The 23,182-nt window shown below is 42.7% G+C and overlaps 1 protein-coding gene across 5 annotated transcripts in view; it reads right to left on the minus strand.

The window, feature by feature from the left end:
* Nucleotides 1-23,182, minus strand: part of KLC1 (kinesin light chain 1) — a 66,127-nt gene that overhangs the window by 22,539 nt on the left and 20,406 nt on the right. For all 5 annotated transcript variants that reach the window (XM_015417806.1, XM_015417807.1, XM_015417808.1 and 2 more), the window contains exons 2-12: nucleotides 20,222-20,483; nucleotides 18,907-19,137; nucleotides 12,203-12,281; nucleotides 11,375-11,600; nucleotides 9,721-9,808; nucleotides 7,421-7,522; nucleotides 6,053-6,226; nucleotides 5,200-5,299; nucleotides 2,888-2,937; nucleotides 2,738-2,805; nucleotides 545-653 (exon numbers count right to left, since the gene is read on the minus strand). In XM_015417806.1, the coding sequence (XP_015273292.1) occupies nucleotides 545-653; nucleotides 2,738-2,805; nucleotides 2,888-2,937; nucleotides 5,200-5,299; nucleotides 6,053-6,226; nucleotides 7,421-7,522; nucleotides 9,721-9,808; nucleotides 11,375-11,600; nucleotides 12,203-12,281; nucleotides 18,907-19,137; nucleotides 20,222-20,482 (1,488 nt within the window). In that variant the 5' untranslated portion in view covers nucleotide 20,483. The remainder of the gene's footprint in view (nucleotides 1-544; nucleotides 654-2,737; nucleotides 2,806-2,887; nucleotides 2,938-5,199; nucleotides 5,300-6,052; nucleotides 6,227-7,420; nucleotides 7,523-9,720; nucleotides 9,809-11,374; nucleotides 11,601-12,202; nucleotides 12,282-18,906; nucleotides 19,138-20,221; nucleotides 20,484-23,182) is intronic.

Raw genomic sequence — 23,182 nt, forward strand, 5'->3', positions numbered from 1 at the left:
AAGGTTGTAACTAAGATAAGAACAGGGAAGCTGAATAAGCAATCTAGGAGGAAGATCTGGAGGAAATCCAGTCCAGAATCCTTTTGATGTGCGGATCTGAATCAAAAAGCCCACGGTCCATTCCAAGCCAGGATATAAACTCAAATCGGAGGCTGCCTCTCACACTGGTGGTGAGAGGAAGCTGAACTGCAGCTTTCCTGTAGACCTACGGGAAGATTCACCTGTGAATCAAGATGTCCTCATCCTCCAACTGAGAAGAACCGATCACACTAAGAATGTCATTTCTGCACTGGGCCTGTGTGTATCCCTACCAAGAGGTCTGCACTGGGTGAACAAGGATGCAGCTGCTGGCAATGCCCGTCTTCGTACCAGTAGCCTAGGGTTGGCTTTTTAGTCGTCTTCAAAATGATTGTATAAAGTAAGAGTTATCTGTTGAAGCAGATGCAAATTCTTTGTAACACCCCCCCACAAACTGTGCCCCCACAAACTGGAAGCGGGACAGACACATCACGAACGATTTCATTGAAAGGGATTTGACTCTTGCCTGTTTGCGGGACCTCATTGCTGCTTCTTCTAATGTCTCAGCCGCCTCGAACTTGCCTTGGCGTCTGTAAAGTGCTCCGAGATTCTTTAAGGTAGTTGTGACTGTCGGACTATTAAAAAAAACAACAACGCACTGCAGTTAATTTCGGATAGCAGAAACCCAAACTTGACATCAATAAATGTTTATTGAAGTCTCAGTCTCTCTTGCAAACAGTGCTATGCATTTCCCTTTGGGCTGGCTGACGGTGGTCCATTTCAAGCACTCTTCACCTGAGAATGAGCCTTCCCTTGTTGCACCAGCGGAAGGCTCTTTGAGCCAAAGTAGTATGCCTGTGCCAGCAGAAAGAATGGCAGGCCCTAGCTCAGTATGCATTATTTAGCGTCAATTTAAAATAGAACGTTTTGCTTTTTAAAAAAAATGTATAACCTCCTCTGCAAGTCTTAAGGCCTACAAGTTCAGCATTGTATTAATGCAGAGGGAAAAGTTCAAAGCTACAGCGTCCTCAAAGTTCCAGATCTGCCGGATAGCAAGCAAAAGTAGAATACCTACAATAAAATAATTAAATTAACCATCATATGTTCAATTCTTAGCATGCAGAGGAGAGAAGAGTCTCTGGTACATCAAACGGCAGCAAGATGTCCCAGATTTAGTGAACTATATTAAAAACGGCTTTTCTAATCAAGACTGCCAGATCCCACTGTCTGACTCACTCATGGGAGTATCAAAACTATTATTATTATTACTACTACTACTTCCTGATAAGCTAATATCCTGAACGTTTCGGTCTAATTAAATGGTATTTCTGAAATCGCAGAGAATAAAAGGGAAAACTGTCTTTTTCAAGTATGTGACTACCTTGAAAGTCCAGGGCTGTGGCATTAAGAAGATTTCTTCACAATCTCTTAGAAAAAAGCATGCCAACTAGAACCCTCTTGTCGGTGCAGGAAATATCAAAGAGCCTGGTCCAATTTTAACTAGACTTTCTGTATAGAAAAATTGCTTTCTGCTTTCTATATCCACATGCCTTCTCCTGTGATGTCTTTTTGATAACATGCTGTGTCTTGTTTCCTGTTGCAAGCCATATTGTTCTGGAAACCAGAGAGGGTATAGACCATCCCGTGGTTTGTTGTTTAATGTACTGAAAAAGTACAGGGTTCCCTCCCATTCCTGGACTGGCTTGGGTGGGCTAATCCTGTACACTTTCAAAAAGGCATTATTTGCACAGCTAGCTGTACCAGTCGAACACACACCCCATTTACATCCATGGTTCCTAACCCAACAAGTAACAGCAGTGTGGAAGTTTGTTTATGGCATGATCTCCTTAGCTGGATTGGAACTTGAAGTTCTTATCATTCTGTTGTTATTTTACAACCCCCCACCACACACACACACACACACACACTCCCTTCGGTTGTCATCTGGGGCTTCTTGCAGGTGCCTGGCCCCAGATGGCACAATTAACTGTCACCAGGGGAAGGGCCTTCTCGGTTGTGGCCCCTACTCTGTGGAATGAATGCACTTTTGGATGACACCCGTGCCCTGTCTTATTTATTTGTTTATTTATTATTTAGGATGGCCTTTGGAGGGTAACCACATACATTGGACTCTTTCAGGGGTCACTTGGGGCCGGAGCGTTCTGGAGCACCGCTCTGGCAGCCCAGGAGCAGGCATAAATGGCGGTGGCAGCAAGCCCTGCCCCCAGCTAACCGCCCCCAAACTCCTTCTATCTATGGCCCCATAGAATACAATGGAAAGACTGCACCGCCGCTGCGGCACAAACTTTAAACCCCTGCTCTCTTCACTCCCCCCCCCAGCCCGCCTGGGGAAGGGAAGGGGAGGCTTTTGAAGATGCCTCCCCCCTTTTTGCTTCCCCTTCTTACATAACTTCTGGTAATGTCAGGGGGCGTGGCATATGCTAATGAGCTACTGTGCTAACAGCCTATTAGGTATGCTAATGAGCTCCTGCAGCTCTTTTTCTACGAAATGACCCCTGGACCGTTTTAACAGTGGTATGGTGACAGCCACATATTTTAATGTTAATATGTTATATTTGTTATTGGGTTTTGTGTTGTTTTTTAAATCTTATTGGTTTTAATGTTGTAAGTTGCCATGAGTTCCTTCAGGTGAGTGGTGACTAAAAAAATCTAATAAATAAATAATGTAAATTTAAGCGTTTTCAGACACTATACTTACCTATCGACTTTGCACGCTTTGTACCAGCCTCCATATTCACCAAAGGTAGTGCCATCTTTCTGCTTTCCCTAAATTGAGAACAGGGGATATTAAAGCTTATCTTTAATGCTAAAAGAGCAGAAGGAAATTTTGCCCCAGATTTCCTCTTACTTTGCATTCTTCTCTCTCTTCAGCATGCATCCAGATGGGCTTGTTTTCATCTGCATAAAAACATGACATTGAACACCACGTGAAATACAAGAATTGCCACATTCTGCCGGACCAGCAGCTTTTAAAAAAAAAAAATGTCTGAACATACCTGTACAGAGATACCAACCCCACCCAGACCAAAATGTGCAGTTCTAGGGATATCTTGTCTACTCTCAAGTAGCCATTCATATCCCTGTTTCATGTGTGCAAAGTTCTGACTTTTTGAAACAAGCTGAAAACTCGCAACGGAAGTAGAAAGCCATATTATCATACTGGATAAGAACCAAGACATATTAAAAAGCAAATGTCTGTTTTGCACATACTGCAACAGAAAAAAAAAGGACCTAAAAATCACAGTTGCAAAATTGTTAACATGAAATTTCTAAGAGGCTTTTATGTCAACCAGGCTGCACATATCATGTACTGACAGAAGCTTAGCTGTCTGCCAGAATATAGTCAGGATTTGCTTTTATCTCAGTGATAGCTCTGACGTTCTTATACGTGCTACTTACATAATTAATTCAGCACAATGAAACCACTGCGCTCCAATTACCGGCAGTTTTAGATCTTCGGTGCATTTCCCCCTCCCTGTCACCCCCTTTTTGCCCTCCCCAAAAGCTGATGCTGAAGGTTGCAGGATCCACACAGAGAAAAAAATCGCTTTGGTTGGAAATTTGCAGTGAGGCGAGATACAAATACGACAGATTATAATAAAGTCACATGGCCCTGCAGGTGGAAGGAGAGGCAATTTTGTCTCATTTCTCTCCCTCGCTGCAGGCCCCCGACTCGTGTGGCGCTGCGCAGCCTCGGGGATCAGTTTTTACAGGGTCAAAGGGGCTGAGAAGAAAAAGGAACATCAGCTTTCATGGGCGCATGGACAGCCGGCAGGATATGACACAACACGAAGAGCCAGTGCAGTGTGGTGGTTAGAGTGCTGGACTAGGATCTGGGAGACCCAGGTTCAAATCCCTGCTCTGCCAAGGAAGCTCACTGGGTGACCTTGGGCCAGTCACGCTCTCTACGCCTAACTCATCTCCCAGAGTTGTCCTGAGGGTAAAATGGAGGACAAAAGAATTACGTATGCTGGTTTGAGTCGCCACTGGGGATAAAGGTGGAGTATAAAGAAAGCAGATTAATAAACACAGGTAAAGGTAAAGGTTTCCCTTGCTCGAAAACCAGTCGAGTCCGACTCTAGGGTTGCGGTGCTCATCTCCGTTTCAAACCCGAAGAGCCAGCGCTGTCTGAAGACGTTTCCATGGTCATGTGGCCAGCATGACTAAACATCGAGGCGCACAGAACACTGTTACCTTCCCACTGAAGTGGTACCTATTTATCTACTTGCAATTTCTTGCTTTCGAACTGCTAGGTTGGCAGGAGCTGGAACTAGAGATGGGAGCTCACTCCGTCATGCGGCACCCTGGGTCTCGAACTGCTGAACTACCGACCTTCCACAGCCTGCAGTTCAGCGTCTTAACCACTTGAGCCACCGCAGCTCCTCTAATAAACACAACATGTTCATAAAATCATAGCGTTGGAAGGGGCCACTCAGTCCAACCTCCTTCTCAATGCAGGATCATGTTTTATGAAGACAATGGCTACCCCAGCTACTTAAGTCTAACTGAAGCTGACAAGCGTGCTTATTTACTTTGCCACACTTTTTACGGTCGTTTAAAATCCTGCGCAGAAATCTGGGAATATGCCTTTAAAAAAAAAAAAGACCAAGAACGAACAACCCACTGTCTGCATGTGCGGTCGGACGTGACCTCTCCCCCTTCCAGGGCTCTTTTTGTAGCAGGAACTCCTTTGCATATGAGGCGACACACCCCTCATGTAGCCAATCCTCCAAGAGCTTACAGTAGCCCCTGTAGGAAGAGCTCTGTAAGCTCTTGGAGGATTGGCTACATTAGGGGTGTGTGGCCTAATATGCAAAGGAGTTCCTGCTACCAAAAAGAGCCCTGCACCTTCCCAGTATTGCACCAAAACTGCTTTTTAACCTCTCCTCAGTGGCAAAAGTGGTTTGCCTTGAAGCTCCCCACAGAGAACTGACAGATGCGTATCTTGCAGGGTTTCATACGATGCCGCGGTTCTTCAGAACCTGACCCAATAATTTCCAAATGCACGGAAGTCATTATCTGATAAATCCTTATGCAAGTTACACTTCGCTCCTCCGTAAGAAACCACCCCTGTTCTTAGCTTTAAGCAGCAATATCTGAATCTGTCCTACTTCTTAGGGAACTCTGAAAAATTTCAGTCGTACAACGCACAATATTTACCATCCACAGAGCCAAATTCCCTTTCATGGGCACGAGTAAGGATCTCTTTGTATAAAGTTTCCGCTTGCTTAAATTTGCCTTGTTTCAGGTAGCAGGAGGCCTGGAAAAAACAACATGAACTTAGTAAGTTTTTAAAAAATAAAATAAAATTCAGTCTTCAGATATATGAAAGATTTATACGGTTATACTGAGCAAAGAAAAATGGATTGGATCCAAAGACACCTTTCACCTCACAGGAGGGCTATGTTACAGTTTAGCAATAGAGCAAGAGCAAGCACCATGGTACCCGCTGACACCTTTCTTGGGGTGCACCAAGTAATTTTAGAAGGGGGGGGGGGAGCTCTTGCCCAGCTGGGCTTCTGGTCAGCCACTGAAAATCTGATTGACTGTGCACATTAAAATAGCATTGTTTCAGTAGCAGCTGCCACCACAGTGTTTGTTTTATTTTTCACTCCTCTTTCCCAGTGTATTTTTTACTTACTCCTCCTCTCCCCTGCACTTGGGGTTTCCTCCGTGTTTGCGTGGCTCCGCCTCCAGCAGCCATTTTGTGGCTACGCCCACTACCTTGTGTCAGAATTCCAAAGGTGCCTAAAGACTCAAAATGGCTGGGGGGGGGGGGGGTCCCTTGCACTAGAGCGCTGAGCAAGAAAGGTGAAACTGAAGCCAATGATGTATTACCTTTCTTGCTCCAGCACTGCAAATAGCTCTTCTAGCTCTTGCACGAGCGTTTGTTCGGCAGCATTAGCAGCTGTTCCCCATTCTTTGGCGCCAGCCCCCTTATTTTCGGCAAATGAAGAGTTATCTACAGCAGCTCGTTTCTCATTGTTTAAAAAACCATACAGCACAAACATACCAAATTGTTCTTCGTTTTTGCTACATTTGGATCATCTGGCCCCAGTTTTGTTTGGTAGATCTCCAGCGCCCGCTGGTAGTAGTATTCCACTTCTTCATATTTACCCTGGTTCTGACATAGCAAGGCCAGATTATTTAGCTGTTTGGCAACGTCTGGATGATCTTTTCCCAGCACCTACAAACAAAAGGTACATATGTTTAACACCTGCCCAACATGCCATTTAAAAGACAAGGCAGAGGCTATATTATTTACACTATTGTCACTTAGCATTTTTGACAGCAAAATTGTGTATTTATGATAATGGTCATGAATGCAGATGTCCACAGGAGAAGGCTCCACCACATGACTGCAATTAACCCACACGTGAACGTGACTGGCAGCCTCCAATCTAGGGCATCCGGAAAACTCCAAAGGTTGCAGCAGTTCTGATACAGCCCTTTCAAGTCAGGTTAACTGCAGAGCAGGTTGGGCATTCCCTATTTTAAACCAGGCCGCTCACTCTAATTCTATTCCACCCAGGAGTGTTCAATGTAGATATTTTTTGTGAGGAAGGGAATAAGTTTAAGCATTGAGCTTCGTTAGCAAGGGTCACAGAGAAGGGGGCCACCACCCAGTTCTTTCTTCTCTGAGTTTCCTGGCTGCTCTCAACCATGGACAAGTTTGGGGCACCTTCCTCCTTCGCCTCCTCTTCCTTGGTCTTTGATATGCAGCTTTTCAGCTACGTTAATTGCCTGGATCCCTTGCCTCCTGGTCTTATTTATGAAGATGTTAAGTGCAACTAGTCCTGAAGACCAGGATTGGCTCAAAGAGGTTCTGATCTACTAACAGTGGAGATCTTCAAGGGTGAAAGGTGCCTTCATCCAATGGAGCACGCCTGTTCCAGTGAAGGGAGCATCCACAGTCAGTGGAACAGAACCTTCTTTTTATCTAGTCCACTACTCTTGAAGGCATTAGAATGTACTGCAGCAAGGTACTACAGGAAAACACGCTCCCAAAGTTAGTGTTACAACCATTTGTGGAGTCTGCTGGAAAAAAACAAATCTTATCTGAAAGGTCCTCCTGTCATCTCAATTCCTTGTCATGTTACAAAAAGAAATCCTGTCCTTCAGCGAAGTTATTGCATTATCTTCAAGATACATCTGCAGGATTTTGTCAAAATAAACTAGAAGCTGAAGAAGAGTGCATGCACATGAAAGCTTATGCCCAGAATTAAACTTTGCTGGTCTTAAAGGTGACACTGGACTCAAAGCGTTGTTTAATTATTCACATAACTGCTAGTTTAACACCCACACACACAGAGCTGATACGAAAACAGTGTGCCTCAGGAGTGCAAACTGCAGAAAGAAAACAATGCAGCAGTACTGTTACCTTCTCTCTAATCTCCAAAGCTCTCTTGCATAAAGGCTCAGCCTCCTTGTACTTTCCTCTTTTTCCATAAAGCACTGCAAGGTTGTTTAAAGTTGCTGCGACCTGCAAAAAAGGCAAACATATTTGCTGCTGAAAGGATGAGGAAAGCGGTCAGTTTCTAATTTACAGTTTATTCACTTGTTGATATATTGGGTTGGAGCTTATGCATCACTTCCTCCCACAAGGGGAGACTTTCTCACGTGCAAGAGGTAGAAGGCATGGCCTTTGACCCACACGGGTCCCCCCATGCCACAATATCACCTTTTGGGGAATTCATGGGTGGTGATGGGGGAAGGGAAAGCAGGGAAGACCTGGCTCTACCAGTGCCTCCCACTGGTGCTACATAGTCTAAGTTCCTAGCAGTATTTTTGGTGGATCCTGATAATTAAGTGTTCTTTGAACATGCCCAAAAGTTCTATCTTTTAAAAAAATGTTTGTCATTTTTGATACATTTAATTATGATGAACAGTTAAAAGACATTTGGGCCCCGAGGGGGGGAAGCGTAGTTGTTTGCCCCGGGGCAAAATAACACGCGGTTGCGCGAGCAGACGTCCCGTGGAGGTCCCGTGGTTAGGGGGGAGGAGCCGATCACAGGACAATCCTGCGGCGCTGCAAAGAAGCGGGGCTGCGGGGCAAACGGGGTTGTGTTTTGTTTTTTTTAAACTAAAGTGTGCGCATGCTCCGTTGGGTGCTTGTGCGCATCCGTGGAGACTTGGGGGAAAAAACCTTTTTGCGAGGGGACATGGGCGGGCGCCGGAACTACCACGGGAAACATGATCAGACGCCCGCCCATGCCCCACAGTTTCCGGAAACTAGTACCTCGGAGGTACTAGTTTTTTACAGCGCATCTTCTGAGTGAAGCCTCGGGTGAGCCATGGGAGCTCTACACTTCCCAGATGTGGCGGTGAGATCGCGCCCGGAAAATCCGCCTATCTTCCGACTCTCTAGTGTGCCTAATGCTCCATGTGACCGCAGCCTTGGTAACCTTTTTTCCTTTCATTTTTTTGACATGCATTGATCCCCCTGAGGAAGCTCAGTATGAAACATGTAGGGGGTCATTAACATATTGGAATAAAATTTTCTTCCTGCTGCACCATCGGTTTGTCTTTGTCTCTTTGCCTCCTGAACAGTTTACTTTAGAAGAAAAACCAAGTTACAGAAGGAAAAACCTCTTATCGTCCCGCAGGGCCTGTAAAACAGAGCTGTTCCGCCAGGCCTTTGGTTGAGGTGGTGGGCGTCCAGAAAAATAGTCGGCCTCCCCTGCTGAAGACACCATTTTTATGCGGCCCAGATTAAACAGACTTAGAATCCAGTGGCACCAGTACTTTACTTTAATTTTTTAATGAACTATTTATCATTGCCTTTTGTGATGCCGAATGGCCTAATTATTTGTTGTGATCCGTCCTGAGCCCATTCACGGGGAGGGCGGAATATAAATTTGAAAAATGATGCCCAACCTTTGGCATCTGCATATATCACCAGTGAAGATAATTCTCATTTTTTCATCCTAATAAATAGAAATCTGTACACCACAAAGGCTCAGAATATCAAACTTTGACCAGAAATCCTGTCTCCTGCCTACTTCACAGACTGCAGCAAGCATGGAGTAAGACTTCCTAGAAAGAGGACCTGGGCTATTTGCTCAAAAGGGCTGGCCCAGAGACTGAGAAATTTATCAGGATAATCTTCTGGTCAACACGTAAGCCATCAGCTACAGGATGGTGAGCACTGGGCTAGTCCCTTAAAATAGTAGATGCACATATTTGCTGAACATGCAGAAAAACATTATTTGTGGGAGTATCAACAGCAGGAAACCGAGCGAAGCAATTACTGAATCCCCTTCTGCAATATACAGTATGAAGGCATTTATCACTGGATTAGAGGCGACGAGAGTAAGCCACTTAAGCCACATAAATGTTTCATCATTATTTATAAATGAGCAGCTCCATCAGGAATTCAGCGGCACTTCTGATTCATGCCTTGGAAATCTGGAGCACACTCGAAGTGTGCAAACTGATTCAGAATCAGACAAGTATTATGCAATTTCTGTGCAGAAAATCTGTTTGGGAGATCTGCAATTAGTTATTAGAAAAGCAAGGTGCTTCATTGCAGCCCCCTACCTGAACGGTGTTAAACGAGAAGCTGGGACATTTAAAAACCTTCCTGTTAAGTTCAATATTAAAATGAGTTTCAAAGGGGGAAAAGTTAGTACTAGAGAAGGGAAGGGGGAGAACAAGAATGGAAGTGACAGATATACAAACCGCTGGATGATCTTTGCCCAAGGTCTTCTCGCGAATAGCCAAGGCATCGTTCAATAAGTTTGCGGCATCCTTGTATTTATTCTGGTCCCTAAATTAGGAAAACAAGAGAGAGTCACGAGTAACCCCCTATTTTATAACATTGTTACTCGTCGTTTAAGCTTTAAAATAATGACTAACAGACAGGACCAACTTCAGCATACCAAAGACACTGCCCAGGATTCAGTGCAGAGTCTACTCTTTTCAAATCTGTATCCAAGAAACTGTCTTCTTCAGTGGATCTACACAACAGTGGCTGCCAACTAGAGTGAACGGCACAAAGCTAGAAAACAGATTTGGGTGACGGGCCAAGGCTGTCCGTCACCTCTCTGTCAAGCACAAACTACAAGCTACTGGGAGGTACCATAAATATTTTAGCCACTTCTTCACTGGTCTAAGCCAGCATGGGAGCACCATAAGCATCAGCCTGTGCCGAGCCACAGAACAATCTTCTGCAGTTTGGATTCAGTTCATGGGCCCCTAAGCGGCCAACCACAGCTGATGCAAAAACTACCAGCCGCTCAACTCAAAAATGCCTGTAAATGTTATCTGAGGGATGATTATACCTTCGGGACTCTCTCTCCACGTATTTGCCCCGGAGAGCTTTGCGCTCTGCAGGCCAACATCTACTAGTAGTCCCTGGCCCAAAAGACATCCACCTAGCCTCAACCAGGACCAGGGCCTTTTCTGCCCTGGCCCCGGCCTGGTGGAACGCACTCCCAACAGAAATCAGGGCGCAGAGGGACTTGTTACAGTTCTGCAGGGCCTGTTAAAATGGAGCTGTTCCGTCAGGCCTTTGGGTGAGGCAGCGGATATCTTCACCATCTCGCCCCCCCCTTGCCCACAGTAAGCTACAGATGCTTACTATCTTGCTAACATCTCACAGGAAGCATATTGGACTGCTCTGGAGCCATGTATGTTTCCTTGCTGCCATCTTGTTTTTATTTAACTGGGTTTTAATTATATATCTATTGCATTTTATTTATGTTGTAAAAAAAAGTAAAAAGGTAAAGGTTCCCTTGCTCGAAAGCCAGTCGAATCCGACTCTAGGGTTGCGGTGCTCATCTCCGTTTCAAAGCCGAAGAGCCAGCGCTGTCCAAAGACATTTCCGTGGTCATGTGGCCGGCATGACTAAACACCGAGGCGCGCGGAACGCTGTTACCTTCCCACCGAAGTGGTACCTATTTATCTACTTGCAATTTCTTGCTTTCGAACTGCTAGGTTGGCAGGAGCTGGAACTAGAGACGGGAGCTCACTCTGTCATGCGGCACACTTGGGTCTCGAACTGCTGAACTACTGACCTTCCACAGCCTGCAGTTCAGCGTCTTAACCACTTGAGCCACCGCAGCTCCATTTATGTTGTAAACCGCCCTAATCCCACCATGGGATAGGGCAGGATATAAATATAATAAATAAATATGCAACCGACTCCCTCGGAAGGAGAAGGAGAAAGGAGTTTTTTAAAGAGGGACAGAAATACATCCCGAAACTGCAGGAGTACAGAGTGTCACCATCAGCTAATAAATAATTGCAACCACATCAATGTTTTATGTAACAGTGGCTGTGGACAAAGGTCTTTAGACAAAGGGGGGGGGAGAAAAGAGTTGAGTGTACCAACCTGTACACCAATGCAAGTATATTCAACATAGTGGCGACATCAGGGTGATCGTGGCCTGAAGTCTTCTCCAGGTCTTCAAGTGCTTGCTTACAGAGGGGTACGGCAACCTCGTATCTGCCTTGGGATGCGTACTGAATGACAAGGTTGTGAAGGGTCCTTAATCTTGCAGGAATCTCATAGCCACCCTGCTGGGCAGCAGCTGCCGCACTGCTATGTGGCTGTTGCACTGGGGGGGAGGGGGGGAATAAAATATGATTTAAAAATTTCATGACTAAGAAATACACATATGTTCAAGCAGTATTAGCATCAAAGAAATGAACCTCATTAAGATGTGCATTTTAAATATGTTAGATCGAAGACGTTGTTGAATTCCATAAGCCCATTAAAGCCAGTGACGCTATTCCTGTTTGAGAACACACCTTCTCGTGTATATTGTGACTCTGTGAGGCAAAGTTTGGGCGGGGTGGTGGTGTTTCCCCTCCCAGTTATCCTTGACCCCAAAACAAGAATTGCTGAAGAACGACACAGGATCTCTTTCCATTTCATGGGAAAGTAAGGATCTGCAAATTTAGTTGCCACAGCAAGTGTCTCCACCATTATCTTAAAAAAATGCATATTGAAGTAGAGTTCTGAAATGCTCACTAGAAATTTCTGCTAGTCAAAATCCTGTCCATAGCCCTTTTTACTCTCTTAGGCAACCCAACTATGCCCTGATGATGTAGCTATCCTTTTATGCTAGGGTACAATGCAAAATGTCTTACGGCAGTCTAGGAATTAAAACTAGTACCTTCAATATATTTTAAATTAAATCACTTTAATTTCACTTACTTCCTTGCCCTTGGTCATCCTCATCATTGGGGAACAAATCATCCAATGGTTCTTTGGTCGAGTCTGAGTCTTTATCCTCCTAAACAACACCCCAGAAATCACAGATTGTTACAATTATCAAACCAAACCAAATTATACACGTGTGCATTGCAAAAGACAATACTTGTTTTGTGTCAAAAGATGTCCAGGTGTGCATACATTTTGGCCTCTCTATTTTCACTTCAACCTGTGGAACCCAAGACTGTTACTAAGGGAGAATCTTACACATTATCTCCTGGAATGTAATCATGAAGGACATATAAGTACCTTGCTCATTTTATGATTAAAAGTTTGTCTTTTATCTGAAAAAAAGTAAGACACATCATGAAAATACTAATTTGCTTTTCTTTGGGAGCAGAAAAGTTCCAGTTTCTTTTATATACATAAAGCATGACTGTGTCACAGTACATGCAGAGATTCTGAACTAGATACTACATGCCTTGACAAATTCTCTTTGGCTTTACGAGCCACCCCAAAAATGTAGCAGCCAGACTAATTTTTCAGCCTTCAGGATTTTATATGCTAATGGCTATACTTTCTAATTATTGCTACTGGAGAACTCAGTCCTTTGTCTTCTTTTTTTTTTAAAGCTACAATGAAAGTATGGTAGCATAAAAATAAATATGGAGAAACCCTGATTGTCATCACGCCAAAAAACTTTTATCCCTCATCTAAATAAGCTTTGTACTTCCACTGAGAATAACCAAGAGCCACTTACAATAGAGCGGCTAGCTGAAAATACCAGGTGCTCCAATGAAATTCCTAGGCAATCTAGCACCTAGGATTTATTGCGCCCTGTGATGATACTGACTGTATATATGGGTTTGTCTGTTACTGAACAATAGTAGTAGTAATAATAATAGTACAAACAAAGCTGCCTTGAGCCAAGGGGAAAGGTGGGGTACAAATATTTTAATAAATAATTACTTATTCTGTGCCCCTTTCCAGGTAACTACCAGGAAGATGGCATCAGCTATCCATAATTCCTGTTTAATGAGGAACTGATCACAGAAAAACTAGACTTATCCAGGATTTATTATTAAAAATACAAACCTGACATATCACTGAGAGTTGGTCTGGATTAGGCATGGGTTCTATCCAGTTACCAATGGAAAACTAACAGGCAGGGGTAAGGAGCAAAGTCACTTGAAAATACATGGATGTCATTTAACATCCCAGGCTCCTCACTCCTCAGAACACATTTATGGAGAGTTTATACCTGATACTGGGTTCTAACAACCAACTGAGAATACCAGTTTGGCACTGCTCTTCAATACCCAGCAGATCCCTAACTGAACTATTGGAGGTAGTCTCAGAATCTGGTGTTTAACAGTCTGGTCTAAAGTATTAGCCCTGAGGGAGTCCAATAACCATGCTAAGACCACTCTGGATGGTACAGCTGGGGACCTGATAGCTACCATGAAAGCACTGGGACATGACTAGACAGATCATTATTTGGAGAAATTCGGAGTATCGGCAGCTTCCAAACAGCATGAAGGGTGGGGGCATTCAGATGGTCGATTCCTGGCAGATGACTGATCCCCTTTGTGTTCAAATTGTCCTTGGGGATTTAATGGTGGCTACTTCTCATTGTCAGTAGTCATGTATGGCTGCGAGAGTTGGACTATAAGGAAGGCCGAGCGCCGAAGAATAGATTCTTTTGAACTATGGTGCTGGAGAAGACTCTTGAGAGTCCCTTGGACTGCAAGAAGATCAAATCAGTCAATCCTAAAAGAAATCAACCCTGACTGTTCCCTGGAAAGCCAGATAATGAAACTGAAGCTCAAATACTTTGGCCACCCAATGAGAAGGGAGCACTCACTGGAGAAGACCCTGATGCTGGGAAAGATTGAAGGTCAAAGAAGATGGGGACGGCAAAGGATGAGATGGTTAGACAGTGTCATAGATGCAACGAACATGAAATTGAGCCAACTTCAGAGGACGGCGGAAGACAGGAAGGCCTGGCGTGATCTGGTCCATGGGGTCACGAAGAGTCGGACTCGACTGTGCGACTGAGCAGCAACAACTTCTCATTGCAGTGTCAAAGCCCAAGCCTATCTCTAAAACTAAGGGGATGACCAATCCAGATGACAAATAGCTCTTAAAAGTTCTTCCATGCTTGCTAGAGCTTGTGCTGTTCCACAGGGTAAAGAAAAGACTGCAAGCAATGAAACAGCAGAGGTGAGTGGCAGAACAAAAATAGAGGAACCCTTAATATGTTATAAGATCATTATTTTTTTTCCTTACAAGTTTGTCACAGTATGCATCCATTGGTGACATTATAGGTGAAGTTGGTGGGCTAATTCTTGTTTTTAGTGACCACAAAATTTTCAGTAAACTGTCTCTAATCATATGGTCTTTGCGTTTCATTGCAGTTTTTGGTGTTTTCCCGTTTTTTCTTAATCCAAAGATGACTGTGTAAACCTTCAGTCAAATCTGCTGTTTCCAATTTCATCAATCTTTCATTTGGATTTTTAATCCAGTTAGAAACCCAAACCAAGCCAGCTGTTTGTAATACAACTTAACATTGGATACTGCTAGGTCTCCTCAGTTTTTTTCATCCTGTAACACTTTAAATCTAACTCTTGGTTTCTTCCCATTCCATATAATTGTATTTATTTGTTTTTGCCAGCTTTTTAGTGTCTTATCTTGTATATCAATTGGGAGCATCTGGAATAAAAAGTTTATTTTTGGCGAAATGTTCATTTTTATTGCAGAGATTTTTCCGAGTCATGACAATTTTAATTTAGACCATCTTTCCAAGTGTTTTTGTCGTTTCTTCCAGATTACATCGTAGTTATCTTTAAATAATGTATCTTTTCCCCAGACACATTTATTCCTAGATATTTAATTGAATCAATTATGAAATCACATCCTGTAAATGTCTTAATATTGTCCACTTCCTGTTTTGTTTAAAAAATTGGATTATTTTAGTTTCCCCCCTATTAATTTCCAGAGAAAGAACCAAACTTTTCTATGTGCTCCATGACATATTGTATTGAATTTTTGTGGATTTAGCATAATCAAAACATCATCCGCATAACTTTCTAATTTGAATTCTTCATCAATTTTCAATCCTTTGACATTCTGATCTTGTCTAATTCTGGAGAAAATTTTTTCCATTGCATGAATAAATAATAGTGATAGAGGGCATCCTGGTCTCATCCCCTTTTCAATCTGAAATTCATCTGTTAATAATCCATTAATTAAAATGTTTGCATGTTGCTTCATATAAATACCTTGAATCCAATTCATAAATCTGAGTCCACATCTAAATACTGTAGTACTCTTTATTTTAGTTATACATTTCTTAAGCCTTTTTGCCATTATTGAGGCAAAACGTTTATAGTCCACCATTCAGCAATTATACAGGTCTATAAGATTGTGGTAACATCGGATCAGGAATCAATGTTATGTGTGCTTCCTGCCAGGATTGAGGCAATATTTTCTTTTCCATATTTCAGCCATAACTTTTTGAAGTGGTAAAATTATCTCTTTTTCCAAACATTTGTAAAACATTGCCATCAAGCCATCTGGGCCTGGAGCTTTACCTTTTTTCAACTTTATTGCTTGTGAAATCTCTTGTATTGTAATATTTTGATTCAGAACATCTCTATCTTCTTTCGTAAATTTAAGTATGAATGCTTCTTTTAAATACTCTTCTACTCCTTCCTCAGTTAAGTTTTCTTTCTTATAGAGTTGAGAAAAAAAGAGTGAATTGTTCATGTATGTCTTGCTGTTCGTAAGAAATTTCATCTAACTTTTTGACTCCAGTTATTGATCTTCTTTCACGTTCTTTTCTTAAACAATATGCCAAGTAACGTCCAGGCTTATTTGCATGTTCAAAATATTTTTATTTAATAAAACATGATTTCTTCTGCATTTCTTCTATCTCTATCAAATTGGTTTTTCAGTTGTTTGATTTCTTTTAGAATTATTTTTTGCGATGTCTTTTTATGCTGATCTTCCAGTATTTGAATTCTTTTATTTTCTTGGTTCTTTCAATTTTTTATTTCTTTTTCTTTGAAGCAATCGCAATGAGGTTTCCTCTCATATAGGCTTTGCTTGCCTCCCAGATTGCTGTAATAGATGCACCGTCTGTAATATTCAATTTTAAAAATTCTGCTACGTCTTTTTACATTTCGCAATTATGTCTTGTTGGATCAAAAGATCATAATTTAGTCTCTATCTTCTTTTTCCCAATCTTCTTCCTTGCCAGAATATTAGTAATGGATTGTGGCCTGCAAACATCTTCGGTTGAATCTCAGCATTCTTCAGATTCGTGATTAGTCTTGGACATCCAACACATATCAATTCTAGAATGTTTAATGTCTGTCAGAGTAGAAAATATAGTTTCTAGATTTTGGATTAATCAATCTCCACGCATCAACCAAATGCAGCAACTCAATATATTGGACAACATTCTTATGAAGTCTACCCCCTTTTGTCTTCTTGGATTTATCCTTTTTAGGATCCAAAACTCCATTCATGTCTCCAAAAATCATAATCTCGCCTTCTCGGAAGCTTTTGAAAAAAATTATCATAAAATTTTTCTTTGACATTGTTTGGAGCATATAGTGATACAAGAGTGTAACTCCTGCCATAAGGAAGTCTAATTTTCAACATTATGAATAATGATTTTATATCATATCAAGACATTATCAATTCACAAGGCGAAATTAAATCCTGGCAGGTATTTAAAGAAGAAGGGGGAAAGAAAGTATGACTTAAATAAGCAATTTGTGCAGAAAGAGACAATTTAAGAGATCTGATTGAATTTGAACAAAAAATGTGAACAAAAAAGAACATCTTCTAGGACACATTTATAAATTTCTATTTCAATATGATACAGAAATGGAACAAGTCAAGGCATGTATGGTGAAACAGACGCAGAATTCTGATGAAGAGATATCAATCCAGCAATGGGAAAACTTGTGGATGAAAGATATAAAATTTACTGCAAGACAAGCACTAAGAGAAAATTAGTATAAGACATTTTTTCGTTGATGGACGTCTTCTATCATATGTGGTGATTCTGTAAAAAGACTAGCAAATTTTGGAAAGAAATATATGCTGATATTCAGAAAAGCTTGAATTTAAAATTTGCCATGAAATCTGAGAGTTGATGATATCTGATCTTTGGGGCAATATGCTCCTGTGATGACCTCCAGTGACATGTGTGAAAAGATAAAAGCCCTTATGTATATTCCCACTAGTCTTACATACTTACAGATGCAAACAATAAAGTATGTATGGCCCCTTAACTTATCACAACTGTTTGGATGTATTTCAATTGTTCTTGCTGCTGTCCATCTAACAAACGTCTTGCCGCTGTCCATCTAACAGTCTCTGTATTGGATCTGTGTCGAGCCTGGCCAATTCTATGTGCCGAGAATGTATCTGACTCAAGATGGGGTATAGTCAAGAAAGACCAGAGTGGCCTTGGGACCACTCCAAGAATCAACACTTACTTTGAAAAGCCCTTTTCAGATGCTTCTGGTTGGAATATTACAGATTAAGTTGGAATATTTCACTCAGGAGCAAGGTGATAGAACAAGTTAGCCACAACTTATCTTGGATAAAGTGGATTTGGACCCATTTCATTCTTGCTTCAAGCCTACATCTGGGACAAACTACTTTGTTTATTCTGGTTATGACCTTCAGGAGGAGCAAGATGGAAGTACACCCCTGAGCACGGTAGACCAATTTCAGGGTATTTCAAAAAGAATACCAAATATGTGCAGGGGCAATTTTGCTGAGCTGAATGTCACTATTCTTCAATAAAAGAGCTTCAAAAGAAAACTGCAGTGTGAAATGACTGAACTGGAGTTCATCAAAAGGTTTTACTTCTGAAGAAGAACCTGGGATTTCTTATTCACTATAGGTGTTAACTACCTTGGCAGATCCCAAGACTCCCCACCCATTACAGGTGTCAACTAGCTTAACATAACTACTTAAATAGTCTCTGTATTTTTTGTTAACTATGTAGTTAACTACAGTCACACTCCACACTGTACCGCCTGCATTTCACAATTCCTTGACCTGCTGTTTATCCCCCCTACCCCACCCTTTTCTGGTCCACCTACAAGAATCCAGTATAGTACACCTGAAGTTGGTGGCCACAAAAACCTATGCTGGAATAAAAATGTGTTAGAAGAGTCCTATTTATTTTTGTCACAACAGACTATCATGTCTACCTCCATAATCAATAACCACACAATATCTGTATCTATGCACAAACCTTCCAAAGTAGCTGCCATGTTAGGAGTCTCACCCACTACAGGTGAGAATCAACTTAGCAGAACTAGTGAGTTTTTAATCACTAAATACTATTGTGAATGGTCATGATGCTGTTCTTGAATACACCTGGAGTTCATATAAATACCACGTGCCGTACTTTTTGCATTTCATTATCCTTTGATCTTGCTGGGCATACAGATTAAAGTGGTAAAAATGCATTGGATTGATTATGCATCTGGTGAACTGAGCTACAGTCCTCACAAAGTCTGCACCACAAATAGGTCTTTAAAAGTGCCATGAAGACTCGCACTGTTTTGTTTTGGTTTTGCTACTGATGAAATGTTAAGTAGCAAGTGAAAAAACCTGCAATTTCTTTAGCAGAGCAAAAGTCAGAAAGGACAGATTTTAAAAATACAGCTACTTACTGAAGGGGAAATATCGTCATCGTATTTCTTTAACTGGTTCATGAATTCTAAGTGCTTCTTTTCTTCCTCCAGCTGAGCCACAGACTGCTCACTCTTCTGCAGCTTCTGCTGAGTGTTGGCCAGCTCATCCCTCAGCCACTGGTTTTCCTGGCAGAGCCTGCGAACCTGAGCACGTAATTTCTGCTTCTCTGACTCCACGGCGTTTAAGTGATTCGACAAGGCCATCATTACCTAAAAAACGTACCAGAGAAGATATCATTCTGTTTCTATCTTATTTGTAACTTAGCATCAACTGCCTTTCTGCTTTACAACAAAACATTTTTTTCCAAATCTTATTGTTAGAAGGTGTGGCGGAATGGGCCTATGTCAGCTGGCAAGCCCCGCTCTGCCCACCCCGGCACCTGAAGGGGAAGTTCTTCTTCACTGCCTCCGGGTATTGCTGCCACCACTGTCCCTCTCTTGGGCTCTGGTTAGGCGGGACAGCCTCCTAACCTCCCTCCGGTGTCCCTAGGAACCCACCCTGCGGCTTCCTGGCAACCTTTGGGGCTCCCCTGGAGAACTGGCAACTGGCCATTTTGCCCCATGTTCTCCTCCCTAGGGAATCCCCAACCCACCCCTAGCGTACCCAAGCAGCTGGGGGAACTCGGTGGTGCAGAGGGATCTCACTCCTTTATCATTTAAAGGATTTATTTGAAAACACGTAACTATTTACAGGCATACAGTGAACTAAAGACTCAAAAATAAAGGTGACAAAACCACTCCATCTCTCCCTTCTCTACACTCATACCATGTCTGGATGGTCTGTAAGGCAGACACATTACTTCATTTAACTGGAGAAGGTTAGATCAGCATGTCTCCCAACATGGCCTCTGAAGCCAGTCAGACTTTTGGTTGGAGTCTGCAGGAGGCAGACTTCTCACAGACCTAACTTGCTGCTGATAGACTCACTTCCTGCCCAAAACACCCTATCTAAAAACCTTTATTTTCAGTGTACGTTATTAATATTGCCTTCTGTGGAGAAACGCCATTTGTGGATGTGTTGAAGTTGGTGTGGGCTGGATAGGAGGCGGCCATCAAACTGGAGGTAGGCGTGGGTCTAGTCTCCTCCTCATTCCCCCTCTCTCCTCCTGTCTCCAACCAGCAATCTGAGGGGAATAACGAGGAGACTAGACCCAGGCCTACCTCCAGTTTGATGGCCTCTTCCTATCCAGCCCACACCAACTTCAACACGTCCACAAAATGGCGTTTCTCCACAGAAGGCAATATTAATAACCTACACTGAAAATAAAGGTTTGCTTTTGTGCTTTATGTTTACCTGTGCTTCACTGAGTCCAAGTTCCAGCATCTCCAGAGACTTGCGAATCATGTTTGATTTTTCTTCCACCAGATTGGTCTCATCATCTTTCTTCAAACACTTAAGTGTCTCAAGTAAACTCTGTAAAATGGAATTGTGCTCATTCTTCAGTGCTTCTAATCCCTGAATCACTTGCTTCGTCTTAGAAATAATTTCATCCTGGGTGAGCTTCTCCAACTTGTCTTCCTTTAGATACACCATTGTGGACATGTTGTCATACATTCTGAGGAGGAGGAAAAAAACAGAAAACCAACAATTTTTAGGAGCTTATCCATTCTGCAATGGAGCTTTATTATAATAATAGTTAAGCGCCATCAACCCATAACCAGTGTTCCCACTAAGCTGAGTTAGTGTGAGCTAGCTCACAGTTTTTTAGCCTTCGGCTCACACATTTTTGTCTTGGCTCAGGAAGCACACTAATTTATGTGGTAGCCAAATTGCTTGCTCACAACTTTAATGCCAGTGGCTCACAAAGTAGAATTTTTGCTCACAAGACACCACAGCTTAGAGGGAGCATTGCCCATAACCCCTCAAGAGTTTTTTCAAGGCAGGAGATGAGCAGAGGTGGTTTGCCATTGCCTGCCTCTGCATAGCAACCCTGGTCTTCCTTCTTCCAGCCCTGGTCTTTCCCACTTCTTTACACAGAGAGTGATTAAAATGTGGAATTCACTACCAGAGGATGTATGGATGACCACAGGAATAAACAGCTTTAAAGGGGATTAGACAGATTCATGGAGGATAGGGCTATCAGTGGCTACTAGCCATGGTGACTGCGGGGAACCTCTGCATTCAGACGCACTAAACCTCTGAATTCCAAAGCCAGGAGGTAACATCAGGGGAAGGCCTCAGCTTCTATGCCCTGTTGTTCGCCCTCCAAAGGAACTGGTTAGCCACTGTGTGAATCATGATGCTGGACTAGATGGACTACTGGTCTGAGCCAGCAGGGTTCTTCTTTCATTCTTATGTTCCTTGGTGGTCCCCCATCCAAGTACTAACCATGGCCAACCCTGCTTAGCTTCCAGGTTCTGACGAGCTTAAGCAAGTCTGGGTCATTTTAAAGCCTTGTAATTCAATTTTGTCTCTGAATATACGCGCAACATTTCATTCCAGTGCTTACAGTACTGTCGCCAAGATAATTAGAATATACCAGTATAATCAAGCTCAACAAAACCAGTCAAAACCTAATTGCACAGTGGAAATCAAAACTTTTTAACTGTTTATCTAATTCCATGTACATCCCATCTCTCTCCACAGTGGGAACCTGAAGTGGCTGACATTGGTCTCTTCTCTTCCATTTGAATCCCCACAACAATTACTCTCAGAGATAGGTCAGGCTGAGTGTGTGTGACTGGTCACCCACCAAACATCCATAGCAAAGAGGGGATTAAAATCTGGGAGTCTCCCAGATCCTAGCCCTACGCTACTCTACACCACACTAGCTCTCACTAGGAAACCTTTGCTGATACTCTCTTGTTCCCGAGTATTCAGCAGAGTTTGTTCACACATATTAGAAGAAGAGAAAGAGATTGGATTTATACCCCGCCCTTCACTTGGAGTCTCAGAGCGGCTTACACACTCTTCTCCCTTCCCCTCCCCACAAGAGAAACCCTGTGGGGTAGGTGGGGCTGAGAGAGCTCTTTCCAGAACTGTCCTTGAGAGAACAGCTCTTAAAGAACTATGGCTTGCCAAGGTCATCCAGCAGCTGCAAGTGGAGGAGTGGGGAATCAAACCCGGTTCTCCCACATTAGAGTCCGCGCACTTAACTACTACACCAAACTCTGGAACTCTCTCCCCAGGGAGATTTGTCTGTCTCCTTCTGCTGCCATCTTCTGCCAGCGTGTGAAGACTTTTTTTTGTTTCCCTTGGCATTCCCTCAGTGATTCTTATTTCCTGCCCAATGTGTTGTTGTTTTTTGTCTTTGTATGTTTTTTAGCTCTGGTTTTAATTGTGTTAATGATAATGCTGTTGCGGGTTGGTTATAATAGCTTTAACATGTGATTTATTATATGTGTTCTAATTTGTTAGCTGCCCAGATGACCCTTTTGAGGGCAGGAAATATAACTTGTGTAAAATGAAATAGGTTAGGTTTTCTCTAAAAGAACAAGCAATAAAAGCGTGATTTTGAGAGTTTAAGAGTAGAGGAAGAATACTAGATTCAGTTTTGGGGCACACTCCACCCTCAACCACATTGTCTTAGTTACCCCCCACAACCAGGAGAGTTTAAAGCAGGTTTAAATTCAGCCCACTAAATGCCAATACACATCCCAATCCTCCTCTTCGCCAGTAATAAAGGAGAATAAATGCTTGGTCTTTAAATATTAAGAAAAGGGAGGTGGAGTAAGCAATGCCATAATGAAAAGCATGGTATGAACTAGTGACTGTAGCACCTATGCCGATATGCTGTTTTTTATTCAAAATTGGACAGGGGAGATGAGAAGTGGGGCTGTGGCTCAGTGGCAGAGCACACACTCGGCATGCAGAAGCTCCCGGGTTCAATCCCCGGCATCGCCAGTTAAAGGATCTGGCAGGAGGCGATGTGAAAGAACTCTGCCTGAGATGTTGGACAGCTGCTGCCAGTCTGAGTAGACAATACTGACTTTGATGAACCAAGGGTCTGATTCACTATAAGGCAAATTCCATGTGTTCATATGGTTCATGTGAGCCCTTTCATAAAGCTCGATGCTGTGCCTTAGATTAAGTTAGACCATTGATCTCTCAAGATCAGTATTGTCTCGCCTTACTGGCAATGGCTCACCAAGGTGTCAGGGAGAAGACCTTCTACATCAGCTACAACCTGAACCCTTTAGCAGCAGATGATGGGCACTGGACCTGGGATGCAAAGCAGCAACTATACCACTTAGCCAGCTGTAGTAATTATCTCAGTCTCACAGAGCATGCTTAATCACAGCAACTTCTTCCTGC

The sequence above is a fragment of the Gekko japonicus genome, unplaced genomic scaffold (genome assembly GCF_001447785.1).
Source record: "Gekko japonicus isolate JY-2015 unplaced genomic scaffold, Gekko_japonicus_V1.1 scaffold270, whole genome shotgun sequence".
Lineage (NCBI taxonomy): Eukaryota > Metazoa > Chordata > Lepidosauria > Squamata > Gekkonidae > Gekko > Gekko japonicus.